Source organism: Podarcis gaigeae (genome assembly GCF_964106915.1).
Source record: "Podarcis gaigeae genome assembly, chromosome: 2".
Lineage (NCBI taxonomy): Eukaryota > Metazoa > Chordata > Lepidosauria > Squamata > Lacertidae > Podarcis > Podarcis gaigeae.
Window position 1 is genome coordinate 89,490,957 of NC_139679.1, and position 21,483 is coordinate 89,512,439.

At 40.4% G+C, this 21,483-nt stretch overlaps 2 protein-coding genes across 9 annotated transcripts in view; both read left to right on the plus strand.

Moving 5' to 3' along the window:
• The window catches only part of NR2C2 (nuclear receptor subfamily 2 group C member 2), a 40,986-nt gene extending 24,521 nt beyond the window's left edge, over positions 1 to 16,465 (plus strand). For 4 of the 8 annotated variants that reach the window (XM_083724119.1, XM_083724115.1, XM_083724116.1 and 1 more), the window contains 6 exons: positions 523 to 700; positions 1,499 to 1,620; positions 2,895 to 3,034; positions 5,954 to 6,091; positions 7,624 to 7,729; positions 9,066 to 9,326. In XM_083724119.1, coding sequence (XP_083580245.1) covers positions 523 to 700; positions 1,499 to 1,620; positions 2,895 to 3,034; positions 5,954 to 6,091; positions 7,624 to 7,729; positions 9,066 to 9,240 — 859 coding nt within the window. In that variant the 3' untranslated portion in view covers positions 9,241 to 9,326. Of the gene's footprint in view, positions 1 to 522; positions 701 to 1,498; positions 1,621 to 2,894; positions 3,035 to 4,453; positions 4,551 to 5,447; positions 5,562 to 5,953; positions 6,092 to 7,623; positions 7,730 to 9,065; positions 12,489 to 12,983 lie in introns of those variants that run through there. The other 4 variants (XR_014560555.1, XR_014560556.1, XM_083724118.1 and 1 more) reach the window with 4 other exon arrangements.
• Positions 16,466 to 17,943: 1,478 nt separating this feature from the next.
• Positions 17,944 to 21,396, plus strand: MRPS25 (mitochondrial ribosomal protein S25). The gene is made up of 4 exons (XM_083726087.1): positions 17,944 to 18,195; positions 19,562 to 19,668; positions 19,871 to 19,958; positions 21,031 to 21,396. Exons 1-4 carry the CDS (start codon positions 18,062 to 18,064, stop codon positions 21,221 to 21,223), a joined length of 522 nt encoding a protein of 173 aa, XP_083582213.1. The 5' UTR covers positions 17,944 to 18,061; the 3' UTR covers positions 21,224 to 21,396.
• Positions 21,397 to 21,483: the final 87 nt, after the last annotated feature.

The following is a 21,483-nucleotide window of genomic DNA, read 5'->3' on the forward strand; positions in this document are numbered from 1 at the left end:
GCTGGAAGCAACAGGAAGGGATAATTCCCTTGTGCTTGAATCCTTCTTTCCCACAGGCATTTGCCCACTAGATGGGTCATTGGCCTGATCCAGCCGGCTCTTCTTATGTGGGCTCCTGAAGAGGAACTTGCAGCTGCTTTGCTCCTTCCTGGACTTTTTTATTGCTGCACTGAGCTATGCCATACCTGTGGCTTGCTGTGTTACCTGAATAAATCTTGACTATAGTTCTTCAGTAGTGAGGAAACAGCTTGACCATGAGCGTACATTTAGACAACACACTAAGTCAACCTTTGGTTCGGCTCAGCACCGCAAAAGAGTTTAAAAAAGGCAAGGATAGAGGAATGCAGATGCAAGTTTCTCTTTGGGAACCCACACATTTGCACAGCCCTGGTAACTATAGTTTGGCTCACCATGCATGACATGTTAAGCAGGCCAGATAATTAATTCACCATTGATACATATGTATCTGTGTACAGAAGTATAAGTGACATTATGTTTTAATAGACTTACTCTTATTTGCAGTGCATTTGATACTTTGGCTAAAGCACTTAACACCACAGATGGAGCAACAGCTCAGAATCTGGCAGATGGGATGGATCCCACAGGTGGTGGGAACATTCATGTAATCAGTAGAGATCAGTCTACGCCAATCATTGAAGTTGAAGGACCCCTCCTTACAGACACTCATGTGACATTTAAGGTGTGTGTGTTCCCTTAATTTATTTGGGCAAATATGCCAAGAAGCTCTAAAAAAAAACAACACAATGACTTTTAACAAGCAAAAATAAGTTAGTGAACATCATCTTCACTTCCCATGCTGTCTGTTTTCCTTGAGAGTTAACTATTTCATTGGAATCTCTTCAGCTGATGCCCATTTTACAACTTATAAAGGAGGGAGCAATGGGTTATCCCTTAAACCGTAATGGTAAATTAAATACATGTGACCACACATGCTTTCTGGCAGCTACTGAAATCTTTTGACTGAAAAAGTTCTCCAGCTTCATAAAATTTGAGAGCAGGACACATTACTTGACTATAAAATGGAAGAGTTTTGTGACTATGTACCAAATGCCATACATCTGTAAAATACAAAAATGAATTCACAATATATGTGTAAATTTCAGACTTTTCCAATTGCTAATAGTTTTATGCATTGTACCTGAGTTACTCTATATTCACAGTCTTGAAGTGTTATCCCTAACTGTATTGCAGACCCTATTTTAAATTCAAACCAATTCTTTCTGAATACAAAGTGTGGCTTCATTTGAGCTGTCATTTTAATGGGGCAGACTTTGTATTAAGATAGCTGGATTAAACTGTTACAGAGTTTGAATGTTTAAAGAATTAGCACTATAAAGTATAAAGGCATATGGTATATTTATGGTTCCATAACAAAAGGCTCTGTACATGTTCTGTATCCAAAATGCATCTATTAATGATTTTTAAAAGAATTGATGAAAATGGGCTTTTATACATGTACATTTCTGTTCTCTTACAGTTAACCATGCCAAGCCCAATGCCAGAGTATCTGAATGTGCATTACATTTGTGAGTCAGCATCCCGCTTACTTTTTCTTTCCATGCACTGGGCTAGATCCATTCCTGCTTTTCAAGCACTAGGGTGAGCAGATGATTTCTTTTTAATTTTTTACAAAAGGAATTGGAGGGATCTTCTCAATCTGAACTAGCTGTGAAGAATGAAATTATCACACATCAAATGACACCTCACTCTTCCACCTGTCAGACTCCTGACTCTTTCATGTCCCCACTTAGTTCTCACTAGACTCACCTCATTATCTGTGCTAATCCAAGGTTGTCAATATTTTTATACCCATGGGTACATTTGGATTTCTGAGCAAGTGCTGGGGGTGCAACCCCTCCTAATCACACACAGACAAGAAAGAAAGTACCTATATGCACACTTTAGATTGACCTGAACCTTGCAAAGCTCATAGAGATGAAAGAGGAAACGGAAATATGTAAGTTCCTCATTCAGCCCTCTTCAAGGAAGAAGAGGTAACAACCCTCACCGTCTCATGGCCAAGGGGACAAGAATGGGAGGTGGGGGCTCAGAGGCTTCTCAGGCACCAAGGAAGACCTCCTGGGCACCACATTAGCAGCCTCTTGGGTAAACCATGGTTTAGTGTGAAATCCTAATGCAGCTATCAATTTCAGTTAAACCATCAGAAAATCTTACACAGATCCTATTGTGTATTTTGCTAGAATATTTTATGTCTATTGTGGAAGGGAGCTTAAACAGTTCAAAGTAACCAGCACATTATCTTTAAATAAGGGTTCTACAGTTTTCTTTCCGTAATCAAGATTCTACTGACTTTTTATCGTGTTTTGAAGATTTCTGTAGAACTTGGGAACATTGCTTTTTGGCACAGGCTATGAAGTAGTGTATTGCATAACTGCTGATATTCTGGTTGTCAGATATTTTGCCTGTGACTGCTTTTCTCCCTCTCTTGATTCTATGGTTCTTTCTTAACTGTAAGTTCGTATGCAACATTACATTTTCTGTGTTGTTGTTCAGCATGGAGACTACCAAGATGGGGGTGGGATCTCAAAAAATATTTGTAATGAGGGGAGCAAGCAAGGGACTTCGTAAGCAGCTGCCATATTGTCCATTTTTCAGGACACTTTTTCTTCCAGCTGTAACTGTTTTTTGAATGGGAATATTTGCCCTCCTACAAGCTAACACAAATTCCACCATTCTTTTCAGCACAGCAACGCGAGCCAGTCAAACATTGCATGTTGCATAAAATAAACTTACCTACAATAAAATCCTAATGGAGCCCTAATGTTCAGTAGTTACAAAAAAGAATTATAATCTATGCAGAAAAAAATGATACTGATAAATCTTACTATATTTATTTGCTTTTGTACCTTTAGGCAGGACTGTAATACAAGCCTTGTGCGTGCATGCTGGAATGAACTGTTCACTTTAGGCCTTGCACAATGTGCACAGGTGATGAGCTTGTCAACTATTCTGGCAGCCATTGTCAACCATCTACAGAACAGCATACAGGAAGGTATGTGTGGCTGTTTTTTAAGGCTGTGATTCTAAGCACAGTTAACAAGTTGTAATCATGTCATTGGACGCGGGTGGCACTGTGGGTAAAACCTCAGTGCCTAGGACTTGCTGATCGTATGGTCGGCGGTTCGAATCCCCACGGCGGGGTGAGCTCCCGTCATTCGGTCCCAGCTCCTGCCCACCTAGCAGTTTGAAAGCACCCCTAAGCGCAAGTAGATAAATAGGTACCGCTTTATAGCGGGAAGGTAAACGGCGTTTCCGTGTGCTGCGCTAGTGCTGGCTCGCCAGCTGCAGCTTTGTCACGCTGGCCACGTGACCCAGAGGTGTCTTCGGACGGCGCTGGCTCACGGCCTATAGAGCGAGATGAGCACGCAGCCTCAGAGTTGGACACGACTGGCCTGTACGGGCAGGGGTACCTTTACCTTTTAATCATGTCATTAGGACTTGTTTTCCAAGTATATGTGTATAGAATCTAGGTGCTAAAAGCATCTGTTGGGTGGGAGTAAAAATTTTAGTAAGTTGTTTCTAGAAAAAATGTTTCACCAACAACAAGGCATGGAGCGCACATGTTGGGTTGTATATTCAGCTGCTACGTTTTGGTTGACGAGGAAACCTTGCCCACTCAGCAAGGCAGAAAGGAATACACCAACCACTGTAATATTTATTCTCTTGTGCACATATTTGTTTTCTGTCATAAAGGTTTCCTTGAAGAATTTACTGATTTTCATAGTAGATTTATGAAACCAAATCAAATAGTTCTTCAGCAAACACAAGAGTCCCTTGGCTTTTTTGTGTTTATTTTTAAAATTATAAGCAGAAGTTTTAAATGGAGCCCTAAATGTGGAACAATGATTGTAGCCTATTTAATAGGCACTTGACAGTAACAATTACTGTATGAAAGCCAATGAATAGCCACTTAACTGCACTAGAAAAACTATCTGAGAAACAACAGTGTCATGCATGAATTTTGGCTTAATTCTTTCCAAAGAGAATAGGTACCAGTTGGAAAGTACTTACTGGATGTAGAGATTCTGAACTGTGGAATATACCTTACATGGTTTGCAAAAAAAAATGTCAATGTTTAGTAATAAACATGAGTAAAATGTACATCTGGAATTCCATACCTTTCTGTTCTTGCCTACTTTCATTTCTGGATATAGCAGAGTCTGTCCCAAGAATACTGTCTTTCTCCAGCAGATAACAGAAATATCAGTTGTTGTACAAAAACCATCTGCTAGAACAGTAATACTATATTATTAAGTTGCAGGCTCATGTATCTACAGGAGAACTTTTTAGTATGATGGGTTTGGTTTTGGCTGTCTTGTTGTGCTTGTTATGGCTCTAGAAAAATAAAGTTAGCAGTTACCAACATTTACTGATTTAATTTGTTAAATCCTTTCAAACTTAATTATAATAGGCAGGTTCCGCCCCCAAGCAAAGCCCTCAAAAACAACAGAACTGATGTAGTTCCTCTGGGCAAGGAAAGAGGCAGGATATTCAGAGGCCATGGAGAGGTAGGTGCCCTACGTTTGATTAAGTGTAGGGCTGTAAGATTTTCCAGCATCCCAGATTTGTGGAAAGAACAGGCACAGTGAAATTACTGGCCTCGTGGAAAGCAAAGGATCACAGTAGATAAGAGAGCTTGCTGCAACTGTATGGTTGTAGTGCACTGCCTTTTGAGTTAAACCAATTTTTGAAGGCCACGGATAGATAGAATAATTAAAGCAATGCTTCTTGCCCCAAGGTTTGGGGTGTAGGTTAGATTAAACAGCAAGATCATTGCTATTCTTTGATCAAGAGAAAAGGACAACTTGCAGCCTGCCATTTGTGCAATGTTTAACAAATGTAGATTAAAGGTTTTCAATATGGTGGCAGAAGAGTCATAAATATCTACAGTTATTACCAACACAGGCCAAGGAAAATATTTAGGTAATAGTGAACTTTGCTTATTTTATATATAGGTCATGCAGCATGCAGTTCTTAACAGAGGAAAATGGGGAACTAGTTCTTGACTGGCAACTTTCTGTTCAGAATCTTTTTCTACAAATGGCAACTCCGCTCTTCTGCATTGACTTGCATAAATGCAAATGTTGCAATATAAAGACCAAAAAAATGCCTCATACTGAGAAGGAATCATTCCACAAACCTTTACAATTTAAACTCCCCGACATTATACCTATCATCTAAAGAAAAATGTCAAGTGCTCTTAAATTCTGATAAATTACAACAAAGATTGAATTTTCCTCAACCATTTTAAGAAGGAATTGAAAATAGCATGAAGGAGTGGACAGTCTTGAAATGTTATCACACCCATGCCATCTTTTCCCTACACACTTCAGTCTAGCACCAATTATATAGTTTCCCAACTAGAACCACCTCCTTACCTCGTACACTGCTTCATCAATTTTCAGATTGTCTACACTGTTAACAAAATAGCAAGGGGTAAGTTTCTGGCATATGGAGGAGAGTTATAGAAATATTCAATTAAATCTATGAAGCATTCAAAAGATGAGGGTAAGCTGCTGATTCCAGTCTGCTAGAGGGTTTCCAGTTTATAGAGGGAAACTGTCAGTCATTATTACATTAAGCTTTGTCTTTCAAATAACTAGATAACATGCCTGTCTGGGTAATGCATTTTAGGTTACTTGGCAGTCACTTAGGTCTCCAGTGAACATTTGGTCATATTCCAAAGCCTCTGTAATTCAATACATACCAAAGTTTCTGGTTTACAAATTAAAACTCACTGAGTAACCAGACATGTGGAAAAAAGAATGAAATTTAGCAGTTTGATACATTTTCCCATGAAAGACTGCATACGCTTGAACAGTTTAAAACTGGTTGTTACCTGAAAAAGTCTAGATAGTTGGTTGACTTACAGTTTTGCACTGTTAAGAGAATGTGTAATGTCTACTTGTAGATAAACTTTCCGGAGACCGAATAAAACAAGTGATGGAACACATCTGGAAGCTTCAGGAGTTCTGTAATAGCATGGCTAAGCTTGATATTGATGGATATGAATATGCTTACCTTAAAGCTATAGTCCTCTTTAGTCCTGGTAAGGCATTTGGTAATTATTCCCTTCTCTTAAATTCTGTTTTGGTGCTCAATTTACAAGAGGGTAATACTCTGACACCAGTTAAATCCAATGCTGAAGAAAATGCTGCAAATGAAGGTACTTCATAATATAGTTCAATTAACTGACATATTTTTGTTTATTTTTCCTTTTGGTTTTATTGGGATTTACTTATGTTTAATATCAAAGTATTAGTCAGATGCTTTCTTAAAAGCTATATCATCAATCCACCCTTTTGCTGCTATTTCATCTGTCCACATCTGGAATAACCTCAGCAGCATGAAATACTCAGTAATACACTTGAGGATAACCCTAAAGCAGACAGTGTAAGGCTGGTGGATTGCAACAAGTCTGCTACAGTTTTTCCACAGCCTGCACACCACTTGTGCTAACTTAGGCTTTCCAGGAGGAAGCATTAATAGCGTGGGATGCAGTCTGCAGAGACATTACCTGTCCTTGTGCCAGAAGAAATACTTGATGACAAAACTGGCCCTCCGCTGTTGATTTTGAGTAAAGAGCTGAATTGTGCAGGACATCTAAAGTTTGGGAGAAGGCTTTGTTTGCAAAGCTGACAATGTTTTGTATTGGATATGGAATATTAACAGAAATATGTCTGGTAGCATTTAATTTTAAAAATTATAAAGGAAAATGCTATTACCTATTACACCCACTTACAATAAATTTGTACTGTTTAAGAAGCAAATTAACAGTGCAGTCATCTCCTAATATTTAACTCTGTCATTTGTCTCCTAGTTTCATGTATAGTAATCATTTCTTATCATGAATAGACTTTAGAGTGAAGAATATTAAATATTTTTGTGTTTTTAGTCTACTGTATATTTTCATTTGGGACGTGGGTGGAGCTGTGGGTTAAACCACAGAGCCTAGGACTTGATGATCAGAAGGTTGGCGGTTCGAATTCCCACAACGGGGTGAGCTCCCGTTGCTTGGTCCTAGCTCCTGCCAACCTAGCAGTTCGAAAGCACGTCAAAGTAGATAAATAGGTACCGCTCCGGCGGGAAGGTAAACGGCATTTCCGTGCGCTGCTCTGGTTCGCCAGAGGCGGCTTAGTCATGCTGGCCACATGACCGGCTGTACGCCGGTTCCCTCGGCCAATAAAGCGAAATAAGCGCCGCAACCCCAGAGTCGGTCACGACTGGACCTAATGGTGAGGGGTCCCTTTACCTTTTTATATTTTCATTGTTTTTACTTTTGTACATTACCTGATAATGTTTATATGACAGGCAGTATATAAATATTTTGAAATAACTTTAAAAGAATGTATAAATGGCACACAAACATTTGAGTGTCCCAAGAGACTGAAATATTACTATTTCTAATGTATCCATTTATTTTGTGTAGAGGCCAACCTGCTTATTTTCTGTGGAAAGCAGAAAGTCATGCAATAGCATATATTGCCTCTGGAAGTATTTCAACAGAAGATTCTTTCTAAAAATAAATGTCATGTTTTTGATACAAGTAAATGCACAATGACATGTTTGTGTTTTCTTTAGATCACCCTGGTCTCACAAGTTCCAGCCAAATAGAAAAATTCCAGGAGAAAGCTCAGATGGAGTTACAAGACTATGTTCAAAAAACGTATCCAGAAGATACTTACAGGTATTTTTTCTCTCTCGCACTTACCTGGATGTACCATATTTTTTGCCCCATAGGACGCACCTTTTCCCCTCCAAAAATGAAGGGGAAATCTGGGTGTGTCCTATGGGGTGAATGCAGGCTTTCGCTGAAGCTTGGAGACCTCTTGCTCTCCAGGCTTCAGGAAGACATCCGCAGCCTAGGCAGCCCTGAAGCAGAGCGCCCCTCGCGCCGGGCAGACATCGGCCAGCCCCACAAGCTTGGGGGACAGCGGGTAGGCGCAGCGCCGCCATACCACTGTTCCCCAACCTGGTTTTGGGGGAGAAATAAAGGAAAATATTTTTTCCTTTATTTCCCCCCCAAAAAACTAGGTGCGTCCTATGGGACGGAGCGTCCTATGGGACGAAAAATACGGTAATTCGTATTGTTTCCAAGTAAATGTGTGCTGAGTTGTATTCTTTTCCCCCTCTGTTACCCATTGGGACCTGAATTGGCTTAGGTGTCCAGTGATTATAAAATCCACAAGTAAAGTGTAAGAACATTTAGTGTTGTTAGCTAGAGGATTTGTGAGTAATAATAATATATACAAGCTGTTAAAACTCTGAAAACTTAGATTAAAAATCATGGTCTTATTGCTACATATATAAAAGCAGAATATGGTTTTAAGCTCTTGTAAATAGTTACCTTTAGAACCTCATACATTTATGAGGTTATTCTCTATTTGTAAAAAAAACCCAAACCAAAAAAAACAGTCAGATAGGTATGAAAACACAAAATTGGATTAAAAATTATTTGAACTCTCCCAAGCCAGTGGGGTTGCTGTGAGCTGTTTAAAAATACTTGTAAAACATGTTGGCAAACTTGAATCATTTCATAATCCATCTGCTCTTCGATAGTTATGGGATCAGTTGCCCCATGGTGCTTCATCTGCATATCTCCCTTTTCAGTGTTTTTTAAAACTGCATTTAATTTACTAAGCTACCAGGGCTCCTATTTATCTCTACAGAAATGAATGGAACAGTGAAACTACTAACTGTCTATGCTAATTCTGTTTCAAGCAATTTCTCAAGATAGGATAGGGAAACAGCACTTTGCCTGTATCATAAATTCTATTTTGGGGGGTTGTAAATAAATATATCTGTACATTCCTGTGTGTGTGTGTGTCCCCCCCCCCCATCTCCTGGGGAAAAACCCCTGTTACAAAGCACAGGGTTCTAGGATGCTGGACTAGATGATCCATTGGTCTGACTCAGCAAGCTCTTCTTCTGTTAATTTTTCACCTAATCAAGTTGCTATAAGTGGATGCCAAACTGGTAACCTGATGTATACCTTTTCATATACTACTGTCTTCTTATTTCAGACTAGCCCGGATTCTAGTTCGCCTGCCAGCACTTAGACTGATGAGCTCTAGCATTACTGAAGAACTCTTTTTTACTGGGCTCATTGGAAATGTTCCAATAGACAGTATCATCCCTTACATATTGAAAATGGAGACAGCAGAATATAATGGCCAAATAACAGGCTCATCTTCCTAGAAGAGATCAGTGCGTCTTCACAGATCAACCAAGTAATCATAAGTCACTGATTAACCTTGGCATTGTGTATAACTATTTTGATCATGTTCCCTTTTCTTGTTAAATTTATTCTTTTCCACATTGAAAGAACAACTTATTCCTATCAACACTGAAAAACAAGATTTTAAAACCTGCAAAAAACGCTTTTTCTAGGATTCACTTCTGCCAGAAGAAATACTTTAATGCCTTTTGATGAAAGGGTTACAGGGAATTGCTGAGCAAGATTTTTATTTGGAAATTATCAGTGAGCAAAAATAGGTTTTATAATATCAGAGTACTTATGAACGCTGGCTTGGATCCAAAGAACTGCAGGTGGAGTTCTGCTCATGAAATGAGTGTTATGCAGTGCCACATGGAAAGTTGCAGCTGGCAGAGAAAATTGTCAACACGCTCACCCTTGAGCAAGCAGGAGTGCTTTCCACTTGATTAAAGGTTCTTTGTATCCAAGCCCATATTTTATATATTTTAATTTATATTTTAAAATTACCAGGATGTAGTCATTATCAGCACTTTCAAAGCACTTCTTGTTAAAGATATGATTTTGTCATCCTCTTGCTTGTATGAGCAAGGTAAGCGATTAATAGCATTCAGGGTAAATGAATAATTGTGTTTTAAATGCAGTCATATGCTAGTGATTTCTGTGAAAACATGGAAGAGCTGTGGGAGACAATCATTTATGCTACAAAATTTCAATTGTATGTGTTTATTAATAATGTGATCCTTTCCATGAGATTTCTATACTATTTGAAGTTAAACTTTACTAAATGTTTACAGCATAAGTGACACAAGATTTATGGCTTTGCTGTCAGCTGGGTAAGATGCCGTAGAAGTTATTCACACTAGAAAAGAGCATTCTAACTTCTTGGCTTTGTAAAGGGTAACCATTGAGATTTTCGAGCCTGGTGCTGTTTACTTATAAATGCTGTAGCATAAGATGCCTTTTTATTGTGCTGCATCAGTCGCTAAGTGATGAGGATGCTATCAGTTTCAAAAGCAGCAAATGTGTCCTTTAGTACATTATAATTTCAAACTCATTCATTCTGTCTGACACTTGAGAGAATACTATTTTGGCATATCACATTGTCCAGTACTGTGGTTACTTCAGAATTTGAGGCTTAGTCTTTTTCTTAAAGTTTAGAAACTCTGTTTTACGGTCCAGATCCTATATGTGTCTACTCAGGAGAAAGTTCCACTGGGTTCAGTGAAACTTACTCCCAGGATTATAGCTACTCTGAGCAATCCCTAGCTATGGTAAGTCAGTGTAACTTAAAACAGCTTGAGTTTCCCCATCCCAAACTCCTTTCAGGAGGAATTCAACTGACGCCACCTTTTTCACTTGTCACATTATGCCAGGTTGCTAGGTCACATGGCCCAGTTGAAAGGGGGTTAAAATAAGTCTCCCCTTGCTCTGCCATGTCCCTTCGGGGGGACTTATGATAGTTGAGCCCCGGCTGAGCCAGAGTGGGGGACTTATGCTGGTTTAGCCACTCAACTAGGAAAGCCAACTCTCTCATCCTGGATAATCTTTGGTTTGAATTGCACTGTTTGCCATTTTACAACCTCCACTTGCAATACAGCATATTATATTCTGAGCCACTTTGCGCATGGCATTTTCTATACCTGGGCATAATTCTGTAGCAAAAAGTGTGCCGTCAGCTGCATGTGTATCATACAGCTGCCCATTACCACATGCTTGCATCTGTTAAGGTGTGCTTTGTTCTACTGTATCCAAACACACATAAATAACTCTTGACAAAATAGACATTTCAATGATTTCCCCACTTTGCAAGGCTCATGGAAATATATTTCCATACAGATCTTACCTCTATATAGGAAAAGTATCATGCATGAAGGGACTCCCTGCTCCCATAACATAATTTTGTGGATTCTTTTTAAAGTTTGGAGTACTAAGAAATGTGTCATAACCTGTCAAAATGCTTCCAAGGGCTGGCCATTTTCTGTTTGATCTGTGTTGCTTTATCTTTAAGATAATGTGTTGTTAATCACACGAAAACAACTTCTCAGATTGCTCTTCATTTGAGATCATATTCCAACAAGGTTGTTTTTTGTCTTTCTAGTTAAGCTCTCTGGTGGAATGTTGGAGGGATGTCTTACAGGACCAGGCACAGTTCAGTCACCTATTTATCCCATTCATAAGAATCTTCATTTATAACCTACATTTCAGGAAGGAATTCAGTGATTACTTAAGCTGGCATAGCCCCGGAGATCATTAAACTACACTACTCTAAATGATGATTCGCTTAGTAAGCTCCCGGGTGTATCCAAATCAATTACACTTCCTACTTTTAAAAATGTTTAAAAAACAGTGTGAGATACAATGTAATGCAAGTGGCCTGCACAGTGGGCTGTTTCTTCCTTTCCCCCATTCCGAACCTCCAAAACTTGTTTTTGAGAATTGGGAGGCCCTCTGGAGCAGTTTTTATGGGGGCACAGGGGGCTGGAGAGTAGAGAAGAGAATCCATAAGCACCCTTGTGCAAGCAGATTTCTATTGCGTAAGTGGACAGACAACATTGAGTGTCACTTCCTTTAATTCACACAAGAACTGCTTCAGAGGAAGTGAAACAGTGTTGTGTTTCCTTGACTTACTGTTTAGCTCTGACTGTATTCCTAAAATAATTTATGCACTTGCAGTCAATAGTACTGTGAGCACTGAACGTCTTTCAGTAAAGAAAATACAATGTCAAAATCATGATTAAAATTAATCAACTCTTGTCTTAAATATAAATGACAAAAGACACAACATGATGAACCTACTATACTACTGTGGTATAAACTAATTAAGATATAATCATATATTTTGGAGTATGTATAGTGTCAAGACTTGAGTGTGCACTTTTAATGAAGAAATTTGTAATTTACATGATAAAATATCCTAAAAATAATTTTAGTACAATTTTGAGACCAAAAATGATTCCTTATAAAACTCAGAGGAGCATATACTTTTAAAAGTGATGTCTGCTACACTGAAATCTGTGTGTTGCAGGTTTGCACAGCTTGATCCACAAACCTTAAATTAATTTAGTTCTGCTTTATTTTGGATCCAGCTGAAGTACTGTTTTTAAATAGTGTCATTTAATGACTGCACCTGTTTTGTCATTCACTGTTTCCCATCTAGCCTAGCTTGCATTTTCTTAAGAAAAAAGTGTATGTAATTGCTCATTGTTGATTATAGTTCAGATTGTCTAGGGCAGGGGTCTGCAACCTGCGGCTCCGGAGCCGCATGTGGCTCTTTTACACCTTTGCCGCGGCTCCGGGGCGGATACTAGCGAGGGGAGGAGGTGCATTGTGCACCCCGACACTCCCCACTGTGGCAGGCGCTGTACTGGCTGTGACGTCGCATGGGGGCAGTGCGTGCGTTAGTCACGCACCGTCCCAACGTCACCTTCCCGCCCGCCCACCCGCTACATTGTACGGGGCATGTGCGCTGGTCACTGCATTGAAAGGGGGCATGTACGCTGGTCACTGTTTTGAAGGGGAGTGAAGAACACACAAAAAGGTAACTTGTTAATTTAACGTTTATTTCTATGAGGAGGAGTAATTCTGAGGGGTCAAACAAAGAAATAATAAAAAAGTGACAAAATTATTTTTATAATGATGAGTTTTGCGGCTCCCAGTTTTTTTCCCTTCGGAAACGGGTCCAAGTGGCTCTTTTTGTCTTAAAGGTTGCAGACCCCTGGTCTAGGGTTACTTAGTAAGCATCCTCGGAAGCAACTTCGTTTTGAGATCAGTAAGATACATATATTTATCTATCTACAAGATTGGAAACGTAAGCATTTAAAACAAATTTACTGTGTGCCCTGCCAATTGTTAAATAAGATGGCAATCTTGAGTTTAATTGATTTCAGAGGGACTTAGACATGCATGTCTATTAGTCTGCAGCCTCAGTGGATTATAGGAGAGTTTATGTGGCAAGCTAACTAACATCATGTTCTCCCCCAAAGCTTCACTTGCCATGAGTTACAGGGGTTCTGAGTTCTGCAAATAGTTCCTGTGAAAGGAGAGTCATAATTTAAAAAGTATGTTTCTGTAGGTGTTCCTATTTCTTCAGAACCAACTTGTGATGTAACATTGGAGGGAGGAAGAATATGCCTTTGATGGGGGAGGAGTCAAATAAGGTCTACCCAAGCTCTTGAGCTCCCCTAAAGAAGTGCTTTGGATCCCGGCCATATTTATTTGTGTGTATGATGTTTTATGTGCTTGTATCTAACTTAGTCTGGTATATTATGTACAGTGTAATATAAAGTGTGTATGTATGTATATAGAACTATGTACAGTCATGTAATCATATATATCAGATTTCTATATGTTAACAAAAAAAAAGATTTATAAATGCATTGCAAAGATTGAGCTTCCTAAATTTTATTTCTTGCTCAAAGCTCAGTCCTGGTATGATCATTTGCATCTCACGTTCCTTGGTAGAGTAGGTACCTGTTTCTAAACCCAGGATGTATTTGCACTTTTTCTTAAATACTGAAACTATTTAATAGTTCCACATGTTATTTCTAAATACACCCAAGCCCTGTTGAAATGAAATGAGGTTGTGCAGTGATAGTGTTTGGTGAATTGCATCTGTGGACCATAAACATTTCTATGTTATTGACACATGCAAAGGGGGCTTTTAAAACTCTTCTGAAAGGTTTGGCTTTTTTAAAAAATATAGATATATACAGTCTTCTTTTCTAAAGCATGTAAAGCTTCATCACTGTGTTTATAATGTCTGTACGTCCCTTGAAGTTGCTAATGAGAAGGAACAAGATTGCTGCACAACAGATGTGTGTAGTTTTGTATTGACAACCATCTTGTGTAACTGAGCATAAGGCAAACTGCAGGAGTAGCGTCATAAATGTCACTATCTGCTAGCTACATAATACATGGCACCATATCTTTCCTGGCAAATAAATACATTTCTTTTTAGAGACAGACCACTAAAATGAATATTTTTTTAAAAAAACAACAAGCTTTTAGGAATTGCCTTATGCTACTAGTGAAAGTCTATGGAAGGTTTCCAGATAACCTGTGCAGGAAAATAGTTTGTGTGTTACAGACAATATTTCTTACTGTCCTACCTTCCCTAAAACCTGTTTATATAGTTACTCTGGCTTGCTTAGGCATTCTTTCCTTCTTTTCCCATGGAAGAAACTTTGGTTTCAGATAGAAACAGTTGGTCAAGAATGACAGCTAACTGAGCATGCACGAGTCATATAGAATGTGGTCCGGGATAATTTTGAACATATTTTAAGGGAGACGTTTTCTTTTAATGAAAGAGTAGTAGATTTGTGAAGTAAACAAAGGACAAGATGCTTCCTGGTACATTGAAAGATCTCTGTCGACATTCCAAGAAAGAGACATTTCTCCCTTTCCTCTGGCATGTGTGGATGAGAGCCATACACCCAAGCGGGAAGCCAAGATATTATAGGCTATGGCAGGTCTGTGTGTGCCTCCCATGTCATCATCCAATCTTCGCTTTCTTTGGAATTGAAGTAACATGCTTAGCATGGAGGGCGGCAAGAGATTGATGGAGGACTTGGGAGGTGTTACACACTGCTTTTTCCACAATGCCTTGGCACCCTGTCCACATTCTTCCACATCCAGAGAGGGAAAGAGAAATTGGTCTCTTGTGAGGATCACTGCACATACAGGTACCTTGGTTTTTGAACAGAATACATTCTGGGAGTTCATTCGACTCCCAGAACCATTCGAAAACCAAAGTGCAGCTTCCAATTGGCTGCAGGAGTGTCCCGCAGCCAATCGGAAGCCGTGCTGGACATTCGGCTTCCGAAAACCGGAACACTCACTTCTGGGTTTTGATCGTTCAGGAGCCAATTTGTTCGGGAGCCAAGGCATTTAGCTTCCAAAGTACAACTGTATTGTACTAACATTAGGAAGAACTATGCCCAAAGTTAATTCTTGGAAAATGAAGCTTTCTGTTCTCTTCACCACCTTAACAATCCTCCTGATGCCTATACAGTTTAAGACCTGATCTCCACACGTTTTCCTACTGGTCAGTGCTCTAGGTCTGATCTTTTAAAAGTTTTGGTGAACTAAGGAGTGCTCCTAGTAGTTGCATACAATCTAGCTCCTGCATCTAGCCTTGCACTTGCAGGATTTGAGTTCTGACTGTAAAGTTCAAAAATGCTCCTTTATATTGGGCACGCAATCCTTGGAGAAGCATTTCTGCCCAGCTTCCATTTCCTGACCTGCTGCTTAATAAATGTACATAGTGGGGGGGTTGTTGTTTTTTTTAAAAAAAGATTTCAGCTGTGGATGTTTTTGAAACATTTTTGGCAGGAAGCTCCATTGATTTAGTGTTATGACAATCGGTACTCTGTTTGCTTTAATTAAAGTGAAGTCTTCTTGAATAGAAGACTTCTATCATAAAATGATTTCCCCATTTTTTATTGTTCCTTAAAAGGTACAATCCCCTGTAATAGAGGTACTAGCCTGATTTCTGATTCTGGTAAATGGATTATTTAAGCTGTTTCTGGAAACAAGTTACTTTTCTGTACCACATTTGGAGGGGCAGGGGTGTGAAAAATGGAAATCTTACCATAAGGCTGGAGGAGTTTTGAGTAATCTATTGACCAAAATACAGTATATTTACTTGCAGTATCTATGGAACTCATATGCCGAAAAGACTTCTGTGACTAACCACTAATTCTAAATAACACCATTGTTCCCAATAGTTTTGTAACAAAACAACTGCTCATATTTATCCATTATATAATTGTTGTATGTATTTGGAAAACCCTTCAAGCGCTAAGCTCTTATTAAAGCTAACCTATTTGCCACAAGATAGGTGATAATTCCCTGGGGTATCTTTTGTAACCCTGTGCTTTTTTCATTGTCCATTGTCTCTGTATCTTCTTTTTTAAATACAAGGTTTAAAACCTGACAAAAGCTGTTGCTTCCTCACAGTTTATTTTGTGAAATCAGCTTTGTAAATGTGATAGCATTTAAAATAGCATGTTCTTTTTTATCTGAATTTTTATATCTAATCAATGTCTTCAGTCATGAAGAGAAATTTGCATTGTTGTGTGTGTATATAGAGTATTGCAGTGCATGCTTATGCATTTTATTAAATGCTGTCTAAATGTGGCATTATATTGTTGTGGCTTAATATTTCTGCCTACAGAAGGTTTATACTATTAAAATAAATAAAGACCCTTTTATGGCCTCTGAGTTCTTTTTTCAGAGCAGGTAATTATGGCATAACTAAATTTTTTTTTGAATGGGTTCACAATATTCTTTGAGAATGCCTTGAGAGTAATGTTAGGATCCAAAGAATTGTTCATCTACCGGTAATTTTGCCTGCCTAATAGGGTTTTATCCAAGTGTTTCTTCAACATAAGAATGTTTTCCCATCCTTGCCATAGGGCAAATGACTTTTCAGACAAGGAGGATTTTAAAAGCAGTTTGCAGTAGTTGGGGTTGGCTTCTGCCTAAAAGTGGAGGAAATCAAAAAATCTCCATTGGGCATGCCTGAAATAGCTCTTTGGATACTGACCAGAGTACTGGAGCAGTTTTAACTGTATGGAGAAAAACACCGTTTTCTTGACTGGTTGCGACCTACAAAGCCCCACTTGACTTCTGAGTTATTTGAAAAACCAACCACTTTCTCTCTGCTGGTTCTCATAGGATCTTTCTTTCCTGCCTACTTCTGAAGGGCATTCAGTTGGAATGCGGGAGAGGGCCTTAGTTGCCAACGCCAGGCTCTCTTGCAAAAGGAGCATCTCTGATGACCTACAGTCAGCAAATAAATAATTTTATTTAGAATTTGGTCCATTGGCTGAATTGAAAATATGTTGACTTTTTACACCTGTTTTTCCGTTTTGTTATTTGATTATATTTGATTATTTTTAAGTATATTTTGTGGTGGTAGTTGCTTTGACTATCATTTGGTGGAGCAGCGGGATACATATTTAACAAGAATGGAAGAAGCTCCACATGGTGAAAATACTGTGTTCAATACAATTCCTGTTGGTCAGGAAGGAAGCATTTGAACATCTCTGAGTGCTGAGCTGTCTGAGATGCATTTCCTTTTTTCCATATTTTGAGAACCTTGCTTTTTGGATTTTTATTTTAACGGAAGCTGGCTTTCTTCACTCCACATATGATCAGGGTCACTATATATTATTTAGGGTATGTTTAAGGAAAAAACGTGGTTCCACAGGGGAAAGATGCCATACTCAATTTGGTACTAGATTTTTTTGGAAATCAAAGCTTTGCCCTCCTTCATTTACTTCAATGCTGAAAACTCGGCCTTGTACTGAAGCCACCGCTTCAAACTTTACAAACGAGCCGAAGCATTTCGACATTCCACTGGCGGCGTTTCCTCGCAGCAGCATCAGAACAGGATCTCGTGCAGCGCAAAGTTGTGAGAACAGCCTGCGTAACTTTCCCATGCACTCAAATAGTATATGCCGGTGGTTGCAAATCAGCGCCGCCAGCCGAACGTCTGGAATGGGCGTTTGTGCATTTTACTGAATGCCTCTCCGTTTGCGCAGTTCTAGGTATCTCGCTCTCACTATTCTCTCGGATCGCAGTGTAAACAGACCCCCGATGCTTGCACTTCCGATCCCATGCCCTCCGATTCGTCCCGCCTCCTCCGCTCTCCCGGAAACTACACTTCCCGCATCCCCTTGCGATCGGCGCTCCGTTTCCTCTCCCGTCCGGGTGGGTAGGAGCAAGGAAGTTGCGCCGCCGACTCGTGCCGCTGCCTTTGGCTTGGCGGTGCGCGCGGGGCTGCCGCCTGCCGCCGCCATGCCGATGAAAGGCCGCTTCCCCATCCGCAGGACGCTGCAGTACCTGAGCCAGGGCGACATCATCTTCAAGGACGCCGTGAAGGTGATGACGGTGAACTACAACACGAGGGGGCCTCTCAGCGAAGGAGCCAGGTGAGCAGGCAGCCCTCGAGCAAGGAGCCTCCCTCCGTCCCCCCGTCCCAGGGATTGTTGCGCATCTCTCCGCTCTCGCCACGCTGCTGAAGCGCTCGTCGTGAGCTTCGTGCAGGGACTGGGGAAGGAGCCCCAAGGCAAGCCGAGCTGCCCTCCCCCTCGGCGTAGGGGAACTGCTAGATACAGGATTGGAGTTGGTCCTGAGCAGGCCGTCCACGTCCATGGCCTGCTCCGCTGCGGGATAAATCTGGAACAGGAAGACCTCCAGAGATGTCTACCCACCCACCCACCCACTTCATTGCCTAGCTCCTCTGATACCAACAAGTTTCTTCCAATGGTCAACTGAAATCTGCCTTCCTGTAGTTCAAGCTCATTAGATCTAGTCCTGCTTTCTGGGCAGCTGCTGCCCACCTAGCACTTCAAAAGCATGTCAGAGTGCAAGTAGATAAATAGGTACCACTCCGGCAGGAAGGTAAACGGCGTTTCCGTGCGCAGCTCTGGTTTTGCCAGAAGCGGCTTAGTCATGCTGGCCACATGACCCAGGAAAACTGTCTGCGGACAAACATTGGCTCCCTTGGCCAATAAAGCGAGATGAGCACCGCAACCCTAGAGTTGTTCGGGACTGGACTCAACTGTCAGAGGTCCTTTACCTTTACCTGTCCTTTACCTTTACCTTTAATGTTCCTTTAATGTTTCTCGGCCTGCTTTGAGACTGCACAGTTTCCTCATACAGTCAGATGAAGTAACAGCTTGCTGTTGTTATTGTTATTCCTTTTTGTGAACCTCTTTGATGATGTTATTTTTTAGCAATTGAGTGGTGTATACATTTTATGAAATGAATAAATAAAATAATGCCCAGCCCACCTTTCTTTCCAAGACCTTAATGTGGTGCATGCAGCTCACCCTTCCATTTTATCTTCACAACAACCCTTTGAAGTAACTTGAGCCAGTTACCATCTTGAAAGCCTCAAAGGGTTGAGCATGGCTTTGAACCAGGGCTGTCATCCTAGCTCAATATAACCACTGCATCATATTGGCTCCCTGTGGCTTTTATTTACACCACAGTAAATTTGTTACTCTTCCTCAGTGTTCATGGACATTTTGGTTTTTCAGCAACTGATTAACATGCCCACTGTTTTGGCATTGCTTATGCGGATATGTCTGCTATGAGACATACTGGAGGGTGAGGGAAACTACCTCTGAGCTTGGGTTTCTGCCTCCTGAATCTGATGCCTTTTCTCTCTCACACACAGAGCTGCCTTTTTCTCCTTTTCTTTGGCAAGAGTCTTAAGTTTCACTAAATTCATATTCTAAAAGGCTGAGTGCATCCACTGTCTTCCTTACTTTTCTCCTGCTCTTTCCACAGAAAATTTGTGTTCTTCAACATACCTCAGATTCAGTACAAAAACCCTTGGCTTCAGATTGTGATGTTTAAGAACATGACACCATCACCATTCTTAAAATTCTATTTAGGTAAGTAACATGCATGGTTTTGTTTAGCTTTTGTTGAAGTGCGTTGGAATACCCTCTGCTTAGGCAAACACCTTCCCAAGACTGACAGGTGACAGGTGGGCAAATAATGGGTAGCGCCACTCTCCAAAGGAGACGGTGTCTTCAGAGCATCCTGGTTGAGACAGCTGCCTGTAGATACCCTGTCATTCTCTCTCCTCTGCAGATACTGGAGAGCAAGTCCTGGTTGATGTGGAAGAGAAGACTAACAAAGAGATCGCAGAACATGTTAAGAAAGTTCTTGGTAAAAGCGAGTAAGTAAAACACACACACATACCTATATGGCTCTGCGTGTTTTTGGCTGTAGAACCAAACTTTTGAGTCTACCCCATTCAATTGGACTAGGATAAGGGCAATGTTTTAAATGCACACAAACATGTTATTAAAACTCCATCCTCCTGCAGGCTTGAGTTCTGGACCCTAAAATAAGCTTTCTATGTAGTCCACATATCTGTTGTCATAAATGTCATTTTTATGTCATTTATGGGCACCACTTGATGGCCCGAGAAGGCTGAAAAAAAAACACCTTCATTCTTTAAATTTACAAAAGCATGGTCACCTGGAGGGAATGCTTACTTGTTCCAGGTGGATAAGGGTTTTGCAGCACTTCCCAAAATGTTCAAATATTGGGGAGCTTAGAGAATAGTCAAGCTTAGCAGCGATTAATGTTCAGACAGTCCTAGGGTTACACAGCCCTGTGATGCTAGATGAGTAGCACAGCAGACTTGGAGCAGCTTTGATACCGAGAGAAGCCCTGAGCACTCAAGGGCAGAACTATTATTACAGCAGTTATGTGTTCCCAGCAGTTTTGACATAAAACATGAAATGAAGGGAGGCAGCATGTCAAACACCAAACAATCATCTGTGATAGAGGAAGTCATTGTTAACAATTATAATTTGCTATTAAATGCATGAGAGGAGAGGAGGAACCAGTGGCTTTCCAGGTTTGGGGACTTCTAATAACCATTGCCAGTTTGGTCAAGAGAGTTGCACTCCCAACATCTGGAGGATGTGCTCCGGAGGCTTCGCGTTGCTTTCGCAACTGGAGAGGCGCTGCTCAGCTTTCCCTCTGCACAGCGCCCCTTCAGTGAAGCGGAAGGAGAAATGGAAGGGGCTCCGTTTCTCCTGCCACTTTGCTGAAGGGGTGCTGCGCAGAAAGGGAGAGAATATTTTTTTTCTTATTCTCCTCCTCTAAAATTAGGTGCGTCTTATGGTTGGTTGCGCCTTATAGAGCGAAAAATATGGTAGTTTGATTGTTGCAATGCATTGATCACTGCCTAGCACTTCTTGTCCTTACACCAAATTTCTTTCTTTGTTTTTTTGTAGGGAAACACTGCAGGGAGAAGCACAAGAGAAAATGAAGCTACGGCATCCCGCAACGTTTGGCCCCAAAAAGTACCACTTGCGGGAATGCATGTGTGAAATTGAAGGCCAAATTCCCTGCCCTGGTAAAGTGCCGTTACCAAAGGAGATGACTGGGAAATATAAAACTGCCATGAAAGAGAGTGCTGCTTCCTAAGCCAGCTTTCTACAGCAGGGAGTAAAGCACTCAGACTGACAAGAAAGTGGGCATCTTAACACTGATGACAACACATTGGTCTTTTTACAAACCACCATTTAAGTAACAGAAAAATATCTGGACTTACTTAAAACAAGTAAGGATGAATCTTTTAAATAAATTCTGGAATTGTTCTTGTGATGGACTGGATTGTGAATATATATGTTTGCCATTTGTTTTTAAATCAAAGGAGAACACATCTTGGTCGAACCCTGGTTTAA